This window comes from Trachypithecus francoisi, unplaced genomic scaffold (genome assembly GCF_009764315.1).
Source record: "Trachypithecus francoisi isolate TF-2019V2 unplaced genomic scaffold, Tfra_2.0 Lachesis_group3, whole genome shotgun sequence".
NCBI lineage: Eukaryota > Metazoa > Chordata > Mammalia > Primates > Cercopithecidae > Trachypithecus > Trachypithecus francoisi.
Genome location: NW_022681468.1, coordinates 144,952,662 through 144,969,545, shown reverse-complemented (window position 1 = coordinate 144,969,545; position 16,884 = coordinate 144,952,662). Strand labels below are relative to the sequence as shown.

Genomic DNA, 16,884 nt, shown 5'->3' with positions numbered 1-16,884 from the left:
AGTGGCACAATCTCAGCTCACTGCAACTTCCACCTCCTGGGTTCATGCCATTCTCCTGCCTCAGCCTCCCGAGTAGCTGGGACTACAGGTGCCCACCACCACGCCCAGCTAATTTTTTTTGTATTTTTAGTAGAGAAGGGGTTTCACCATGTTAGCCAGGATGGTCTCAATCTCCTGACCTCGTGATCCACCCACCTTGGCCTCCCAAAGTGCTGGGATTAAAGGCGTGAGCCACCATGCCTGGCCTTGAAATAGCCTTTTGAGCTATGTCTTGCAAATGGGTGATAAAATCTGGATAAGGCTCCCTTGGACCCTGTCGAGCTGAGTTAAAAGAAGGATAAGTAGTACCAGAGTCGTGATTTTTTTCCCAGGCTCTTAGGCATATACTTCTGAGCTGATCAACAGCCTCATCACCCATTACCATCTGTTGATCTATAGTACCCCATGCCTGTCTGATTCCGAGCAATTGATCAGATGTGATATTAACAGGAGGTTGAGCTTGAGCATTTCTGTGTTCCTGATTTGTTGCTTCATCCATCCACCAAGTTTTAAATTGAGAGGGGGACAGGGTGGATCAGACCAATGACTCCCAATCCATAGGTATTAAATGCCAGTTATAAGCCACAGATTGTAACAAGGAATGAACATAAGGAGAATTTGACCCATATTGTCCTATAGTTTGCTTTAAGTCTTTTAATATTTTAAAAGGAAATGGCTCCTAGCATGCCTGAGCCATTATTCTCTGGGCTCCTCAGCTGGCGAAATAATTACCGTAACTGCCAAGCATCCAAATCCCCAATTTCTCGTGCTGGGAAAATGGATGCCTGGATTGTCCGTGTGCCATAATTTGTATTTGGGCCAGCTTGCAGCATTCCTCTACTGTAATTAACAGGTGGACAAGTCTGATCATTCCCTCACTAATTGGCTGTTGGGCAAGCCTGAAGCTTCCCTTTGCTATAGTTAATAGTGGGGTGTGCAACAAGGGAAGTGGCAAGCTGCGTCTCAGGCTCTTGTTCCAAAAATTCATAAGGCTGAGGCAGGGGTGGCTGTTCCAGACCTTCCCCTAAAGGCACAGTAGGTGGCACTGTTTCTGCAGTAGGTGGAACTGTTTCTTTCATAAGTTTTTGGAGGTTAGCATATATAGCTTCCCGTTTCTCCCCCCTTTTCAAAGTAGACTGTGATGGTTCACTTTGCTGATCATCAGACTCTTGATTATTAAACTTTTCTATGTCATCCTGAAACTCCTCCTCCTCAGTGTGGAAGTGCTCCAGTCCTGTTTTAATTGCTGACCACACAGACCAAGCGGAGAAGGGAATATCGTGGCCCTCTTGTTGTGCTCGTTTTAAGTCTGATCTGACCTCGTCCCAATCTTTTACATTCATGGTTCCATATTCCAGGAACTAAGGAGAACACTTTTCTACAAGATGGAACAAAGATCAAACTTACTTTCAGGCTGACCCATATTTTCCCAAGGTTACCCTGGAATTCTCCGAGTGCCCTACTTACCCATAGAGCCTGAAGTAAAAATGTACTCAGGCATCCTTCATCAGTCGTCCCCCACTTTCCACACTCTGATGTTTCTTCACCAGATTATTTGTAGAGATCATGGGGAGCCCCATGTTGGGCGCCAGATGTTGGGGAAACCAGCCCCACACCACCCAGTGGGTACCCTGAGTCCGGCAGAAACAAAGGAGTTAGAAAGAGACAGAATAAGCGTTTAAAAGGCGGGTCCAGGGGACCGGAGCGTCGGAGGCTTACTCATGGCCCAGAGCTCTCAGGCTCTGCCCAATTTATTGGTTTACAAGCTCTTTGTTCTTAGGGCAGCTGGGAGGGGAAGGAAGGGATGAGGAAAAGGATTAATCACTGAAGGAGAACTCGCGAGTCATTCAATAAGATGTATAGCAGTGGCGGTTTCTGTGAATTTCCCTGAACAAAGGCATGTGTCTAAACTACTTAAGATCTTTAATTTACTGGGACTGAAACGAGTTGGAGTGGGTTTCAGGAGGAGTCAAGATGTTTGATTATACTCCACTGCTTCAAGGGAGTGTTACCTCCCTGAGCAACCTGTGGAATGCTGCTGAGCGGTTATGCCCTTGGGGCATAAAGACATGAAGGTAATAAGGAGACTTTTCTCTTCAGAGGCCGCCCATGGCTTCCCATGGGTGTCTGACACAGGGAAGACCAACTCAACTGGCACCCCAGAAACTCTCTTTCCCACAGGTCTCGAACTCTTGACCTCGGGTGATCCACCTTCCTTGGCCTCCCAAAGTGTTGGGATTACAGGCATGAGCCACCGCACCTGACTAAAACAGGTGTTTTAATACATCCCTTCCATATTAAATTATGTTAAAGAAGGTAGAGGACGTAATGAGCTTGATGGAGAGATAAATGAAAGACATAAAAAGAGATTTGAAATAGAACTCTGGGCCGGGCATGGTGGCTCACGCCTATAATTCTAGCACTTTGGGAGGCTGAGGTGGGTGGATTGTCTCAGCTCAGGAGTTCGAGTCCAGCCTGGGCAACATAGTGAAACCCTGTCTCTACTAAAATACAAAAAAGTAGCTGGGTGTGGTGGTGTGCACCTGTAATCCCAGCTACTTGGGAGGCTGAGACAACGGAATCACTTGAATCCAGGGGTAGCGGTCACAGTGAGCTGAGATCATGCAATTACACTCCAACCAGGGTGACAGAGTGAGACTCCACCACAAAAAAACAAAAACAAACAAACAAAAAAAAAAACAAAAAAAGAAAGAAAGAACTAGAACCTCTGGATATGAAAAATATAACATCTGAAATGAAAAGTACATGGGTAGGATTAATAGCAGCTTAGACATTGTAGAAGAAAAGATTAGTGAACTTGAAGATATAGCAATAGAAACTATCGAAATGAAAGATACAGAGAAAAAAAAGACTGAAAAAAAAAAGAGAGAACACTGTATTAGAGATTCATGGAATATCATTAAGTGGCCTGGTGTACATTTAATTTGAGTCCCAGAAAGAAGAGATAGAAGGGGAAGATAGAACTCCTAGGTTCAAGCAATCGTCTCACCTCAGCCTCCCAAGTAGCTGAGAATATAGATGTACACCATGACACTGGGATTTGAGTTGTTTTTAAGTTCACTGATTCTCTTAGTTAAACTGAGTCTACCAATGAACTGTCAGAGCCATTCTTCATATCTGTTACCATGTTTTTTATTTTTAGCACGTTCATTTGGTCCTTTATTATAGTTTTCTTCTCTCCTGACAGCCTTTTTTTTTTTTTTGAGATAGAGTCTCACTTTGTTGCCCAGGCTGGAGTGCAGTGGTGCAATCCCGGTTCACTGCAACCTCCACCTCCCAGGTTCAAGTGATTCTCCTGCCTCAGCCTCTTGAGTAGCTCTGGCTATAGGTACATGCCACTATGCCTGGCTAATTTTTGTGTATTTTTAGTAGAGGCAAGCTTTCATCATGTTGGCCAGGCTGATCTCAAACTCCTGACCTCTAGTGATCTGCCTGCCTTGGCCTCCTAAAGTATTGGGATTACAGGCATGAGCCATGGCACTCTGTCAGTCCTCATCTCTTTATGCACATTTTCCTCCTTTTCCACTAGAGCCTTTAACATGTTAATATTAATTATTTTAAATTCTCCATATAATAAGTGGATTATTTTAAAGGTCTTCATCCTCACTGTCTTCACATTGAATAGGCTGCGGAGGAGAAGGAAGGGGAGGGGTTGGTCTTGCTATCTGAGGAGCAGCAGAGGCAGAAGACAATCTGCATGTAAGCAGACCCATACAATTCAAAACTGTGCTGTTCAAGGGTCAACTGTATTTGGAAGCTATGATGATAGCTTTAGTGTATACTTTTAGTAGAATCATGTAGTTAATTTTGTATAATTAACTGCATTTGTGAGTCTTTAAACTTAAAAATGATAAGGAAAACTATCTTCTTAGTTTTAAAGTTGCTTTAACAGGCAGGGCAAGGTGGCTCACACCTGCAGTCCCAGCACTTTGGGAGGCCAAGGTGGGTGTTCAGGAATTCGAGACCAGCCTTGAGGTCAGGAGTTCAAGACCAGCCTGGCCAACATGGTGAAACCCCATCTCTACTAAAAATACAAAAATTAGCTGGGTGTGGTGGTGGGTGCCTATAATCCCAGCTACTCAGGAGGCTGAGGCAGAAGAATCACTTGAACCTGGGAAGCAGAGGTTGCAGTGAGCTAAGACTGTGCCACTGCATTCCAGCCTGGATGACAGAGCAAGATGCCATCTCAAAATAAATAAATAAAAATAAATAAATAAAGTTGCTTTAACAGTTTATAAAAATAAAAAACACCTACTTTTTCAGTTAAAAATAAATAAATCTTCCCATGTAACAGTCATAATGTATGGATTATATCTGTTTCTGGTTGGTCGTTGCATTATCTCTTGATAGTGTGGTTTTTTGTTTGTTTGTTTGTTTTTCTTTTTCTGTCATAAGTATTTTGGTTGTAGGCCAGACATCTTGTGTAGAACAATAGAGACTGGGATGAATGATTTTTATGCCTGAAAATGGACATATGCTTTTGTGTTAGTCTGTTCTTGTGTTGCTGTGGATAAATACCTGAGAGTGGGTAATTTATAAAGAAAAGAGGTTTAATTGGCTCATGGTTCCGAAGCTTGTACAGGAAGCATCATGTTAGCCATCTGTTCAGCTTCTAAGGAGGCCTCAGGAAACTTATAATCATGGCAGAAGGCAAAGGGGAAGCAGGCTCATCCTACATGGCCAGAGCAGGAGAAAGAGAGAGAGGGGGAGGTGCCGCACACCAGATCTCATGAGAATTCACTCACATACAGTACCAAGGGAAGATGGTGCTAAACCATTCATGAGAACTCTGTCCTCATGAGCCAATCACCGCCCTCCCAGGCCCCACCTCTAGCTTTGAGGATTATATATATTTTTTTGAGAAAGAGTTTCACTCTGTCACCCAGGCTGGGGTTCAGTGGCTTGATCTTGGCTCACTGCAACCTCCATCTCCTGGGTTCAAGCAATTCTCCTGCCTCAGTCACCATGCCCAGCTAATTTTTGTAGTTTTAGTAGAGACAGGGTTTTGCTATGTTGGCCAGACTGGTCTCAGACTCCGACCTCAAGTGATCCTCCCGCCTCAGCCTCCCAAAGTGTTGGGATTACAGGTGTGAGCCACTGAGCCTGGCCTGGGGATTACATTTCAACATGAGATTTGGGTGGGGACACAGATCCAAATCATATCAGTGTTTTTGTTTTGTTTTGTTTTGTTTTGAGACAGGGTCTTGCTCTATCACCCAGTCTGGAGTTCAGTAGTGCAATCCTGGCTCACTGCAGCCTGGACTTCCTGGGCTCAAAGGATCTTCCCGCTTCAACCTCCTAAGTAGTGAGTACTACAGGCATGTGGCACCATGCCTGGTGAATGTTAACCATTTTTTTTTTTTTTTTTTTTGTAGAAACAGGGTCTCACTATTGTTTCCCAGGTTGGTCTCAAACTCCTGCCCTCGAGTGATACTCCTGCCTCAGTTTCCCAAAGCACTAAGATTACAGGTTTGAGCTACCATGATCAGCTAGGCGTGTGCTTTCTTTAGCTAAATCCTTAGTGTTTGGGGTTGAGTCAATCTAGTGAGGAGTTGAGCTGGATTTGCTGAATTGAGTTGGTGGCTTGTATGAAGATTTTTCTCAATAACTGCTTGAGCTTCAGCTTTAAATCTTTTCTTTGCACCTATGCCTTAGAGAAGGCCCTCTCCACACATTCCTCCACCCGTTTTACAGAAGTAAATGCCTGTTACTTTCTAGTCAACTCTTGCTACCCTGGTGTGGAGGAGAGTGCTCTCTGTTTTACAGGCTCATCCTCAATCTTACACAGGTATTGTGTCCCTGGGTCTTGAAGGTGGGGCATTATCTTGTGTCCCTGGGTCTTGAAGGTGGGGCATTATCATCAGCAATCTTCCCTCTGTCAGCAATAGGAAATCTCTAATGGCCTTTGTCCAGGGCGGTTTTCTGCCTTTCAGAGGTAGAAAATTTTTTTTTTCTGTTCACTTCTCTCAGCAATGAATCTTCACCTGTGGCCTGAGGGTGGCAAGTTTTTTCCCCTCTCCCAGTGATCCAAGGCAGTTTTGCAGGGGAGATAGATGAGAACAATCCAGGTAGAGCTTTGTGTCTTTCCTGCAGTGATAGCTGGTCACCTTTCCCAGGCCTGCACCATGAGGGGAAACTATTTTGCCATGGTCTTTCTTTTTTTTTTTTTTAACTTCCATTGCCTCTGACCCAAGTCAGTAGCAAATTTTATTACTTATAAAGATTTTAAAACATTTCAATTGTATTTATAACACAAATTTTAGGCAACACACTCCTATGAATGTGATGGTTTTAATGGTTAATACCTATCCAAGTAAAAAAAATTATGCTTTCATGTAGAAAGAATTTTAGCCTGGGCAACAAACATAGTGAGACCCCATCTCTGCTAAAAAAAAAAAAATTAAAAAAGTTTATCCATAAAACTATACGTGATAAGGCAAAAAACCAACAGTGGGGCCCAAGTCAGTTAATCGAGGGGAGGTACCTGCTAGGTTAAATCTCTTCCTCTTGGCAGTTGGGTTATGTCAATATTTGCGTTTAAAAGAAATCTGGATCCCTTGGGAAAGTGAGAGGAGTGCCATGGCCTGCACTTAGAAGATGAAGACATGGGTTTTTGCATCTTCTACAAGGAAAGAAAAAGGGAAGAGAGAGGGTGAGAGAAGACAGAGATGTGATCACTGGCATCGTTTCACCTGAACAGAATACTAGGATCTATGCCTATCATTATGCTTGGACTTAGCCCTGGAAGTGGCAATTATTTCAGGTAAAAACTGTTGGGGCATGGCGGCTGGAGCCTGTATCCCAACACTTTGGGAGGCCAAGGTGGGAAGATTACTTGAGGCCAGGGGTTCAAAACCAGCTTGGGCAACATAGTGAGAATCCTAGGTCTACCAAATAAAAAAATAAAAATTAGCTGGACATGGTGGCACACATCTATAGTCCCAGCTACTCAGGAGGCTGAGGTAGGAGGACCACTTGAGCCCAGGAGTTTCAGGCTGCAGTAAGCTGTGATCTCACCACTGAACTCCAGCCTGGATGACAAAGCGAGATCCTGTCTCTAAAATAAATACATACATATGTACACAGATGAGGCAACAATGAAAAAAAGATATAAGATATATATCCTTTTGTAATCTTATATATTTTTGTATATATTCTATCTTATATGTATATTTATATATAAGATTTACATGTATATATGTATGTAAAAATACACAAAAAGATATAAGATATATGTACAAGACAGAATGAGCAAGAGACAATTCACAGTCATATTGACATATAGAACAATAGCTTGAAAATATCTGTAAGCAGGTTTACTTTCAACATTGGTGCCTTGTTTTCCTGAATTAATATAAGATCTTACAACAGTGCTCCACAATTGCAAAGTCATGTAATATTTTTCCAAGTTCCTTCTTCTGTATTAAATTACTTAATTTTCATGATAATCTTATGAGATAGTGTAGCGGGACGAGCCGCAGACAAACCTCTCAGACACCGAGTTGTAGAAGGAAGGGCTTTATTCAGCTGGGAGCATCGGCAAGCTACTGCCTTAAAATCCGAGCTCCCCGAGTGCACAATTTCTGTCCCTTTTAAGGGCTCACAACACTAAAGATTTCACATGAAAGGGTCGTGATTGATTTGAGCAAGCAGAGGGTACATGATAGGGGCTGCATGCACTGGTAGTCAGAGAGAAACAGAACAGGGCAGGGAGTTTCACAATGTTCTTCTGTACAATGTCAGGAACGTTGGTTTCTAAGTCATGAGTTGATTTTTAACTACTGGGTTTAGGCCAGGCAGACCCAGGCCTGGTTCCGGGCCTGGCGCCGGGCTGCCTGTCTTTGGTTTTATTTCATTGTTTTTTCTTAAAACAGGTACTGAATATAAAACAATAGAAAACAATATGAGAGGGTCTCTCTCTTTCCTCAATAGGATTAGGCAGGATGGGAAAGACTGAAGAGGCCCAGAAAGGTAAAGTGAGTTGCTCTAGACCCAGAATACAACACACATCTACTCTGTGAGGGACTGTGTGTACATGTGCACACACATACACACGCAGAACAGGGGAAATAGAAATGTGTCCTTATTTTGGTGACTGGAATCCGCATCTACATACCAAATAATCTAAGCAGAATCTGTGGTGGTGATGTTGTTTTCAAATATTTGACAAATATTTATTGATTGCCTAATAATATTGTGGTGGGCTTTGAGCCTGAGGATACAGTGAAGAACAAGATAGAGAACCTGGCCAGGAGCAGTGGCTCACATCAGTAATCCCAGTACTTGGGAAGCAGGAGGATGACTTGAGCCCAGCAGTTTGAGACCAGACTGGGCAACATATTGAGACGCCCATCCCCACAGAAATTTAAAAAAGACTTAGCCAGGTGTGGTGGTACATGCCTGTGGTCCCAGCTACTCCAGAGCTGAGATGGGAGGATCACCTGAGCCTAGAAGTTAGAGGCTGCAATAAGCCATGATAGTGCCGTTGCACTCTAGTCTGGGTGACAGAGCAAGACCTTGTCTAAGGAAAAAAAAAAAGACAGAGAGCTTGTGCTTGAGGAGATCACGGTCTAGCAGGAGATGGTATGTGCTCTATAGGGTTCAGCAACAACATGGTACAATCAGAGTACAGGGAGGGGGTCCTAAGTTTTAGCTAGAGGGAGTCATAGAAAGCTTTCTTTCTTTCTTCCTTTCTTTCCAGGCCAGAATAAGTGTTACCAGCTCTGCAAAGCCTTTCTCTCTTTCTCTCCCTCTACCCTCTACCCCGCCCCCCCCTTTTTTTTAGATGGAGATGGAGTCTCGCTCACCCAGGCTGGAGTGCAGTGGCATGAGCATGGCTCACTGCAACCTCTGCCTCCTGGGTTCAAATGATTCTCCTGCCTCAGCCTCCTGAGTAGCTAAGATTACAAGCCTGCACCACCGTGCCCAGATCATTTTTGTATTTTCAGTAGAACTGGAGTTTCGCCATGTTGGCCAGGCTGGTCTCAAACTCCTGACCTCAAATGATCCGCCCGCCTTGGCCTCCCAGTGTGCTGGGATTATAGGTGTGAGCCACCACGCTTGGCCTGCAAAGCCTTTCTTGACACATCTGTCTTTCCTCACTGGTCTGTTCATTTTTTGATGGCAGAGACCTTGTCTCACTCATTTTTGTATCCTCAGCATGGAAAACAGTGGCTGGCTAATAGTGGTTACTCAATAAATATTTGTTGAATGGATTAATAAAAGAATTCCTAGCATTCATTTGGCATCGAATCATGTACAGTCGTGCTTTCTATTGTTTTCTAGGGCATGTCTTTCCAGTACAAAATGATGGTAAATTTTCTGGGTCCAGAGACGGCTCTTACTTTATTTTACAGGCTACCCAGTGCCTAGTCCCATGGTGGATAATGCTCCCAGGGATGCGCCTGTTATAAGTTCTTGCAGAATTCTTTTGTTTTGTTTTGTTTTGTTTTCAGACAGTGTCTCACTCTGTCGCCCAGGCTGGAGTGCAGTGGCGCAATCACAGCTCACTGCAAACTCCATCTCCAGAGGCTCAAGGGATCCTTCCACCTCCACCTCCCGAGTAACTGGGACCACAGGTGTGTGCCACCATGCCCAGCTAATTTTTGTATTTGTTGTAGAGATGGGGTTTCGCCATGTTGCCCTGGCTGGTCTCAAACTCCTGGGCTCAAGCGATCCGCCCGTCTCGGCCTCCCAAAGTGCTGGGATTACAGGCGGGCGCCACCTCTGCAGAAGTCTTAGGCCTGCAAAACAGTCTTAGAAAGATACAATATTTAACTTGAGAGGTGCAGTCCTCCTCCACAGTGAGGGCAGGCTCAGCGAAGGAGGGCCCAAGACATAAAACTAACCAATGGCAGGGAAGTCCCCATGCCCCACCCAGCTGCCCCTCTTTCCTCGCAGCTTAGCTTTTCTTTCAGTCCTTCACTGTGGAGCCAGAGGGAATCAATTACACAAGCTGGGGTAAGTAAAGGTGTTGGGGGAGGGCAGGTGCCTAATTTCCAAATTTTTAAAGAGATCATATTTAAACTAAATGCAGGTAGTTCTGTGCCTCATCAGGAAGGCCCTAATTTACACACTATAAGTTGGTTATGTGTGTTTAATGAAATTATACTTCATGTGCTTGAAGAGATCACGTTTTTAAAAGCAAATCCATGGGGAAGGGAATTTTCTGCAAAGTAAAGAAATATCTCAGAATGAACTTATATTCTAATTGTGAATGTCCATGTATTAAATTTGCTTATTCTAAGGCCCAAATGTTTGCTTATTTTGTTTAAAAACTTTACTTGGGATCATTAACATTCATACTAATTATTTTAAATGTAAGTTTCATTAATTTCACTGATGAGTTCTCTCTGGGGCATAAAACATAATTCTTATGCTGCATTATAGTCAGGAATTTGAAGACTTGTTCATCTTTGTCTGTTCAGCAGTACTTTAGGGTCTGGGTCTTCCCAGCTGCCTTGCTCCCCATTTCCTTCTTACTCAGCAAGCTTAGTGGGGCCTCCCCCGGGCTGAAAGGAGTAGTTGCCCTATAACTCTTCCTTTGAGGTCCCAAGTAGGAACCTTTATAGCCCAGATCCTGGGGCCCTGGGCCGCCCACTGATTCATTTCAATTCCACTGCCTTTCATTTCTCTTCTCCTATCTTATTACCCCTTCCTTAGCTATTCACAAGGGGAAATAGGATTTTATTTTTCATCATGTATTATATAAAAATTACACATCCAATCTGCTCAATTCTCAGTTCTTAAAGAAATCAACTAAGCCTTCAAAGACTTTTAGTTTTGCATTTTCCATGGGTAACTGGTCCTAAAAATTCTCCCCATCCCCACAGGACAGAGTGACCAGTCTTTCAGGCTTGGCCCCGAATTTGTTTTTCAGTTGAGGAGAACAAGAGATGGAGAAAGCAAGTGGAAGACAGTCCATTGCCCTGTCCACAGTGGAAACTGGCACAGAGAACCTGGGGCTGGAACTCATGGTAATTCACCAGTTTAGTTTCTCTCTGCAGAGCTGTGGACGGCTGCATGGCCTCCTGTAGGGTGTTTGACTTCTCTCAATCCCCATCATCCCTGGGTGCTCCGTGACTGATTCCAACACTTCTGTGCTTGTAGGAAAAAGAAGTAGAGCCTGAGGGAAGCAACAGGACTGACACACAAGGACACAGCCTGGGGGATGGACTGGCCCCTTCCACTCACCAGAGGTACTGGTGTTTTGGAAACTTGTTCAGTTAGGAAACGGCCTAGGGAGGGCTACCCCTTCGAGCAGCTTGTGGTCTTATCACAACCGCTGCACCTTAGCATGTGTACATATATATATGTACCTTATGTAATTAATTGTTACTTAATCCTGTGCCAAAAACAATAGGAGTTCAGCAGTGTCAGTGTTGGTTGGACTGAAAACAAAAATAACAACAATGGTAATAATAATGGCTAACAGATTTTGAGTGTATACTTACAATTTTGCAGATTGCTTTATGTTATACATTTATTTTCACAACAACATGTAGATACTCATTTTAATCCCTTTAGAAATTAATTTACTGTATCATTAAAAAAAGGTAACTCTTCTGGAATACTCAGATTTGGGAACGGTGGAGGGGAAGGGAAACCTGGGGAGAAAACACAGAAGGACCTATTATAAGGATAATAAAGAAAGTAAAAAAGGACAGTGTCTTAGAAGTCCAAAGAGGAGTCTCAAGAATAAAGAAGGTGTGTGAACAGGGGTGTTCACAGTGCTATGTGAACAGGGGTCTAGGAAGGAGGAGTGAGAAAAATCTTTGAATTTATTCATGGATCTGGTCCCAGAAGTAATGTCAAAGAAAATTGTTTGAGTAAAATAGATAATATGGAAGGAAGCAATGTTCCATGGTCTGGAAAAGAGTGGGTATTTATAAAAGAGTGCAGCAATCGTACACTAAAAGCTGAGAAGAGGATGTTGGATAGCTTCTAAAGGGAATATGGTCATGAGCCGCATAACGATGTTTCAGTCAATGATGGACCGCATTATACAATGGTGTACAATGGTGTATATCAATGGTGTATATCATTACACAATGGTGGTCCCATAAAATTAGAATACTGTATTTTTACTGTACCTTTTCTATGTTTAGATACATACTTACCATTGTGCTACAATTGCCTGCAGTATTAAGTACAGAAACCTGCTGAACAGATTTGCAGCCTAAGAGTAATAGGATCCACCATATAGCCTGGATGTGTCATAAGCTATACCATCTAGGTTTGCATAAGTACACTCTAAGATGTTCGCATAATTATGAAATTGCCTAATAGTGCATTTATCAGAATGTATCCCTGTTGTTAAGTAACACACGACTATACATGGAGATGATTCAGAACAGCTTCCAAACAAAAGGTTATTTTGTTGTTTTTTCTCTTTATTTTTGAAAGCTACCTCAGTGACTTCTTACAATTTTTGTTTTCTTCACGATTTGCTTCTTTCTAAAAATTTTTGTGTTATCATGTTTTATATATACTGAATTGACAGTAAACTCTTTGTAAGTTTTTCATGCTTAAATGATATTTCATATTTTGCTTAGCAGTGTGGTCGTTAATCATGTGAGTCATGCTGCTTGGGTCTGTATTTGAACAGTGGTATGCTGGTAAAGGTTTAAGAATTGACTTTCCACCGGCCTAGTAGCTCATGCCTGTAATCCCAGCGCTTTGGGAGGCTGAGGTGAGAGGAACACTTGAGCCCAGGAATTCAAGACCAGCCTGAGCAACATAGTGAGACCTGCCTCTACAAAAATTTTTAAAAATTAGCAGGGTGTGGTGGTGCGTGCCTGTAGTCCCCGCTACTCCAGGAGGCTGAGATGGGAGGATCACTTGAGCCCAGGAGGTTAAGGCTGTAGTGAGCCATGACTGTGCCACTGTACTCCAGCCTAGGGGACAGAGTGAGACCCTGTCTCGAAAAAAAAAAGAAAAAAGAACTGCCTCTCCGAGTGTAGATTTTTGGTTAATATTTTTGCTCACCTTAATGAGGAGTAAGACCAGGGGTTGGCAAACTTTTCCTGTAAAAGACAAGGTAGTAAATATTATGGGTTTTGTGGTTGATGTGGTCTCCGTTGCAATTACTAAACTCTACCATTTTCGTAGGAAAGCAGCCACAGGTGATACTAAACAAATGAGCATGGCTGTGTTTTGATAAAACTTAATTTTTAAAAAGAAGGTGAGATGAACTTGGCCCACAGACCACAGCTTGCTAATCTTTAGTCTAGATGAAATAATAAATTAAGACTTCATTTACAGCATTTGCCTGTAAGGTAAAAACTCTCAACATAGCTGATTTCAAGTAACCAAAGGGATATCATTGAATACGGAGTTGGGAAGAGATGTATCAGAGCACATCATTATACAAAATTTCCACCATACACATACAGCAGTCATGAATAACTTCATGAGCTCACATAACAGAAAAATGTAGTAAAATAATTAGAAAATTATTAGTTTTTAGTATTTATTACCTTTGTCTTTAATGTAATTTAATTACATGTTTATATAGTTTTAATTTTTAGTAATGGCTTGCACAATTCCTGAAAATGTGACAATCACCTCTCTCAAGCCAGCACAGGCCAGCTTCCCCTGCACCACTGACTCTACCACTTACCAGACTTTGGGCAAGTTATTTACCCTCTCTAAGCCTCAGTGTTCAGCCTGTAAAACAGGAATAATATTAGCACTTAGCTGAAAAGATCTTGTTTTTTTGTTGTTGTTTTTTTTTTTGCCAGACTTTTGTTGGCACCTTAAACTGCTCTGATACATAACATGTCCAGTTCCCTTCAATTCTCATCAACTTTATATTTTCTGATATAAACAATGTTAACTAAAATTACATAGACATAAAATCATGCCTTAAGGTTCCTAACTTGCATTTATTCTTATTTTTTGAGAAATGACGTCTTACTTTGTTACCCAGGCTGGTCTTGAATTCCTGGGCCCAAACAATCTGCCTGTCTCAGCCTCCCCAAGTGCTGAGACTACAGGTGTGAGCCATGTGCCCGACCTTCACTTGCATTTCTTTAAGTTTTTGTAAACCTACACATTTTCCTCTGTTTGCCTTACTTTCTGTATTTCTATGTGTGATTTTCTTTTCTTTTCCTTTTTTTTTTTTTTTTTTTTTGGAGATAGAGTCTCACTCTGCCACCTAGGCTGGAGTGCAGTGGTGTGATCACTGCAACCTCCACCTCCTGGGTTCAAGCGATTCTCCTGTCTCAGCCTCCCGCATAGCTGGGATTACAGGTACATTCTACCACACCCAGCTAACTTTTTTTTGTATTTTTAGTAGAGACGGTGTTTCACCATGTTGGCCAGGCTGGTCTTGAACTCCTGACCTCAGGTGATCTGCCCACCTTGGCCTCCCAAAGTGCTGGGGTAACAGGTGTGAACCATGAACCACCGTGGTTGGCCTACTCTTCTTTATCAACTAAAGTAAGTTCTGGATTTTGAACCTCATTTCCTTTTTCCTGACCAACTCAAATAGAACCCACATAGATTTCTTGTTTCCAGTTCTCCCCACCTCCTGCCAACCTGTCCTATATAGCTTCTACCAAAACTGCCTAAAGTATGCCTGAACTCCCTTATTCACAAATCTCTGTGGCTCCCCAGTTGCTCCTGAACAAAACCAAACTCCACAGCCTGGTATTCAATTCTCCCCACAACCACTGCCCCCCAACCAGGATCTGTATCCAACTTGACTTTCCAACATTAACTCTTGCAATTCCCTTTCTAATGCCACCCTATGTTCTAGTGAAAGTCAACTATCAACCGTTCCTTATATGTAATCCTCAATTTCCTACCTCCATGTCATGCATGTCATTTCATCGTTGCTTTTGAGCATACTGTCTTCCTTTTATGTCTTTGAGCTCAAATACAACACATCTTTTAAGGCTCAACTCAAGAGCAATCATGTCCATGAAACTTTCCCTGATGCTGCCTCTCCTCACCTCAGTCTCACTGGCCCCAGTCCTAAGAGGTCCCTTCTTCCTCCAAACTTCCATAACATTCTATCTGAACCTCTCTTATAACACTTTAAGCTTTTGACATTTTGTTATAGACGTACATGTACATTATATCCCCTATACTGGCCTGTAAACACATTAAGGGCGAGATAAATGTCTCCTGTAACACTGGGAACAATGCTTTACCCATAGTTTATACTTAAAATTCCATAACATTCAAAATTCAATAAATACATGTTAGTAAGCTATGTGTATAATCTAGATAATAGACTTTATTTGTAATTTTTTCATGTATACATTTGTCAATTCTGTTTTGTTTCTGTATTGATTTTTTTTTTTTTTTTTGAGACAGAGTCTGGCTCTGCTGCCCAGGCTGGAGTGCAGTGGCTGGATCTCAGCTCACTGCAAGCTCCGCCTCCCAGGTTCACGCCATTCTCCCACCTCAGCCTCCCGAGTAGCTGGGACTACAGGCACCCGCCACCACGCCCAGCTAGTTTTTTTGTACTTTTTTAGGATAGACGGGGTTTCACCGTGTTAGCCAGGATGGTCTCGATCTCCTGACCTCGTGATCCACCCGTCTCGGCCTCCCAAAGTGCTGGGATTACAGGCTTGAGCCACCGCACCCGGCCTCTGTATTGATTTTTAAGTATTTATTTCTTTTTCTTCTTATTCTTTTGTCTGATTGACTCTGATGATCTGGGATTCTTTGTAGGGAGTAATCTGACATGTAGCTCTAAGCTGATGCTTTTCCACACTGATACCCACTTTTCCAGCAATAGTTATTAAATTGTGAGTTCTTTCTCTATTCTGATGTTGCTTTGACTTTATTAAGTTAATGTGATAATTTGGATCTATTTTTAAATCTTTTGTTCCATTGACACAGTTCTGAGTACTTAACACTCAGAACTGTGTCATTGTTTACAATGTACATTAAAACTTGATGGGTCACGTATTTGCCTTAGTTTTACCTTTAAAAAATATTCCTTGGGACTGGGCACAGTGGCTCATGCCTGTAATCCCAGCATTTTGGGAGACCAAGGCAGGCGGATCACTTGAAGTCAGGAGTTTGAGACCAGCCTGGCCAACATGGTGAAATCCAGTCTCTACTAAAAATATAAATATTAAGCGGGCATGGTGGTGGGCGCCTGTTGTCCCAGCTACTCAGGAGGCTGAGGCAGGAGAGTTTCTTGAACCTGGGAGGTGGAGGTTGCAGCGAGCCGAAATCATGTCATTGCACTTCAGCCTGGGCAACAGTGAGACTCCATCTCAAAAATATATATGTTATATATTTTTTGTCAATTTTTATTTTATTATTATTATTATTATTATTATTGTTGTTGTTGTTGTTGAGACGGAGTCTTGCTCTGTCCCCCAGGCTGGAGTGCAGTGGCGCGATCTCGGCTTACTGCAAGCTCCGCCTCCCAGGTTCCCGCCATTCGAACTGCCTCAGCCTCCCAAGTAGCTGGGACTACAGGCGCCCGCAACTGCGCCCGGCTAATTTTTTGTATTTTTAGTAGAGACAGGGTTTCACCGTGGTCTCGATCTCCTGACCTTGTGATCCGCCCGCCTCGGCCTCCCAAAGTGCTGGGATTACAGGCGTGAGCCACCGCGCCCGGCCAAATTTTATTTTATTATTTTTATAAATTTTTTTGAGACTGATTGCATGCCATAGTTTAACTGGTACAGTTTTTTTGCCTTTTTAGTGTAATTTTTAATAAGGCATAGCAAGCATACAGAAAAATAAACATAAGCCTTAATGAATGTTCACAAAGTGAATACACCTATATGACCATCACCCAGATGAAGAACCAAAACATTATCAGTACCCAAGAACCATTTTATGTTACCTTTC

The 16,884-nt window shown here is 42.6% G+C and overlaps 1 protein-coding gene and 1 long non-coding RNA gene across 6 annotated transcripts in view; one reads left to right on the top strand and one right to left on the bottom strand.

Annotated features, from left to right (window-relative positions):
• The first annotated feature begins 6,648 nt into the window (after positions 1–6,648).
• The window catches only part of SLC28A2 (solute carrier family 28 member 2), a 29,952-nt gene continuing 19,716 nt past the window's right edge, over positions 6,649–16,884 (top strand). For 2 of the 5 annotated variants that reach the window (XM_033190235.1, XM_033190238.1), the window contains exons 1-3: positions 9,970–10,020; positions 10,940–11,036; positions 11,170–11,258. In XM_033190235.1, the coding sequence (XP_033046126.1) occupies positions 10,956–11,036; positions 11,170–11,258 (170 nt within the window). In that variant the 5' untranslated portion in view covers positions 9,970–10,020; positions 10,940–10,955. Of the gene's footprint in view, positions 6,824–9,969; positions 10,021–10,892; positions 11,037–11,169; positions 11,259–16,884 lie in introns of those variants that run through there. The other 3 variants (XM_033190237.1, XM_033190236.1, XM_033190239.1) reach the window with 3 other exon arrangements.
• On the bottom strand, positions 9,076–13,728 carry LOC117070725. Its single transcript, XR_004432027.1, has 4 exons — positions 13,682–13,728; positions 13,048–13,085; positions 11,599–11,666; positions 9,076–9,815 (listed from the first exon to the last, which is right to left on the bottom strand). It is a non-coding gene; the product is annotated as an uncharacterized LOC117070725 (long non-coding RNA).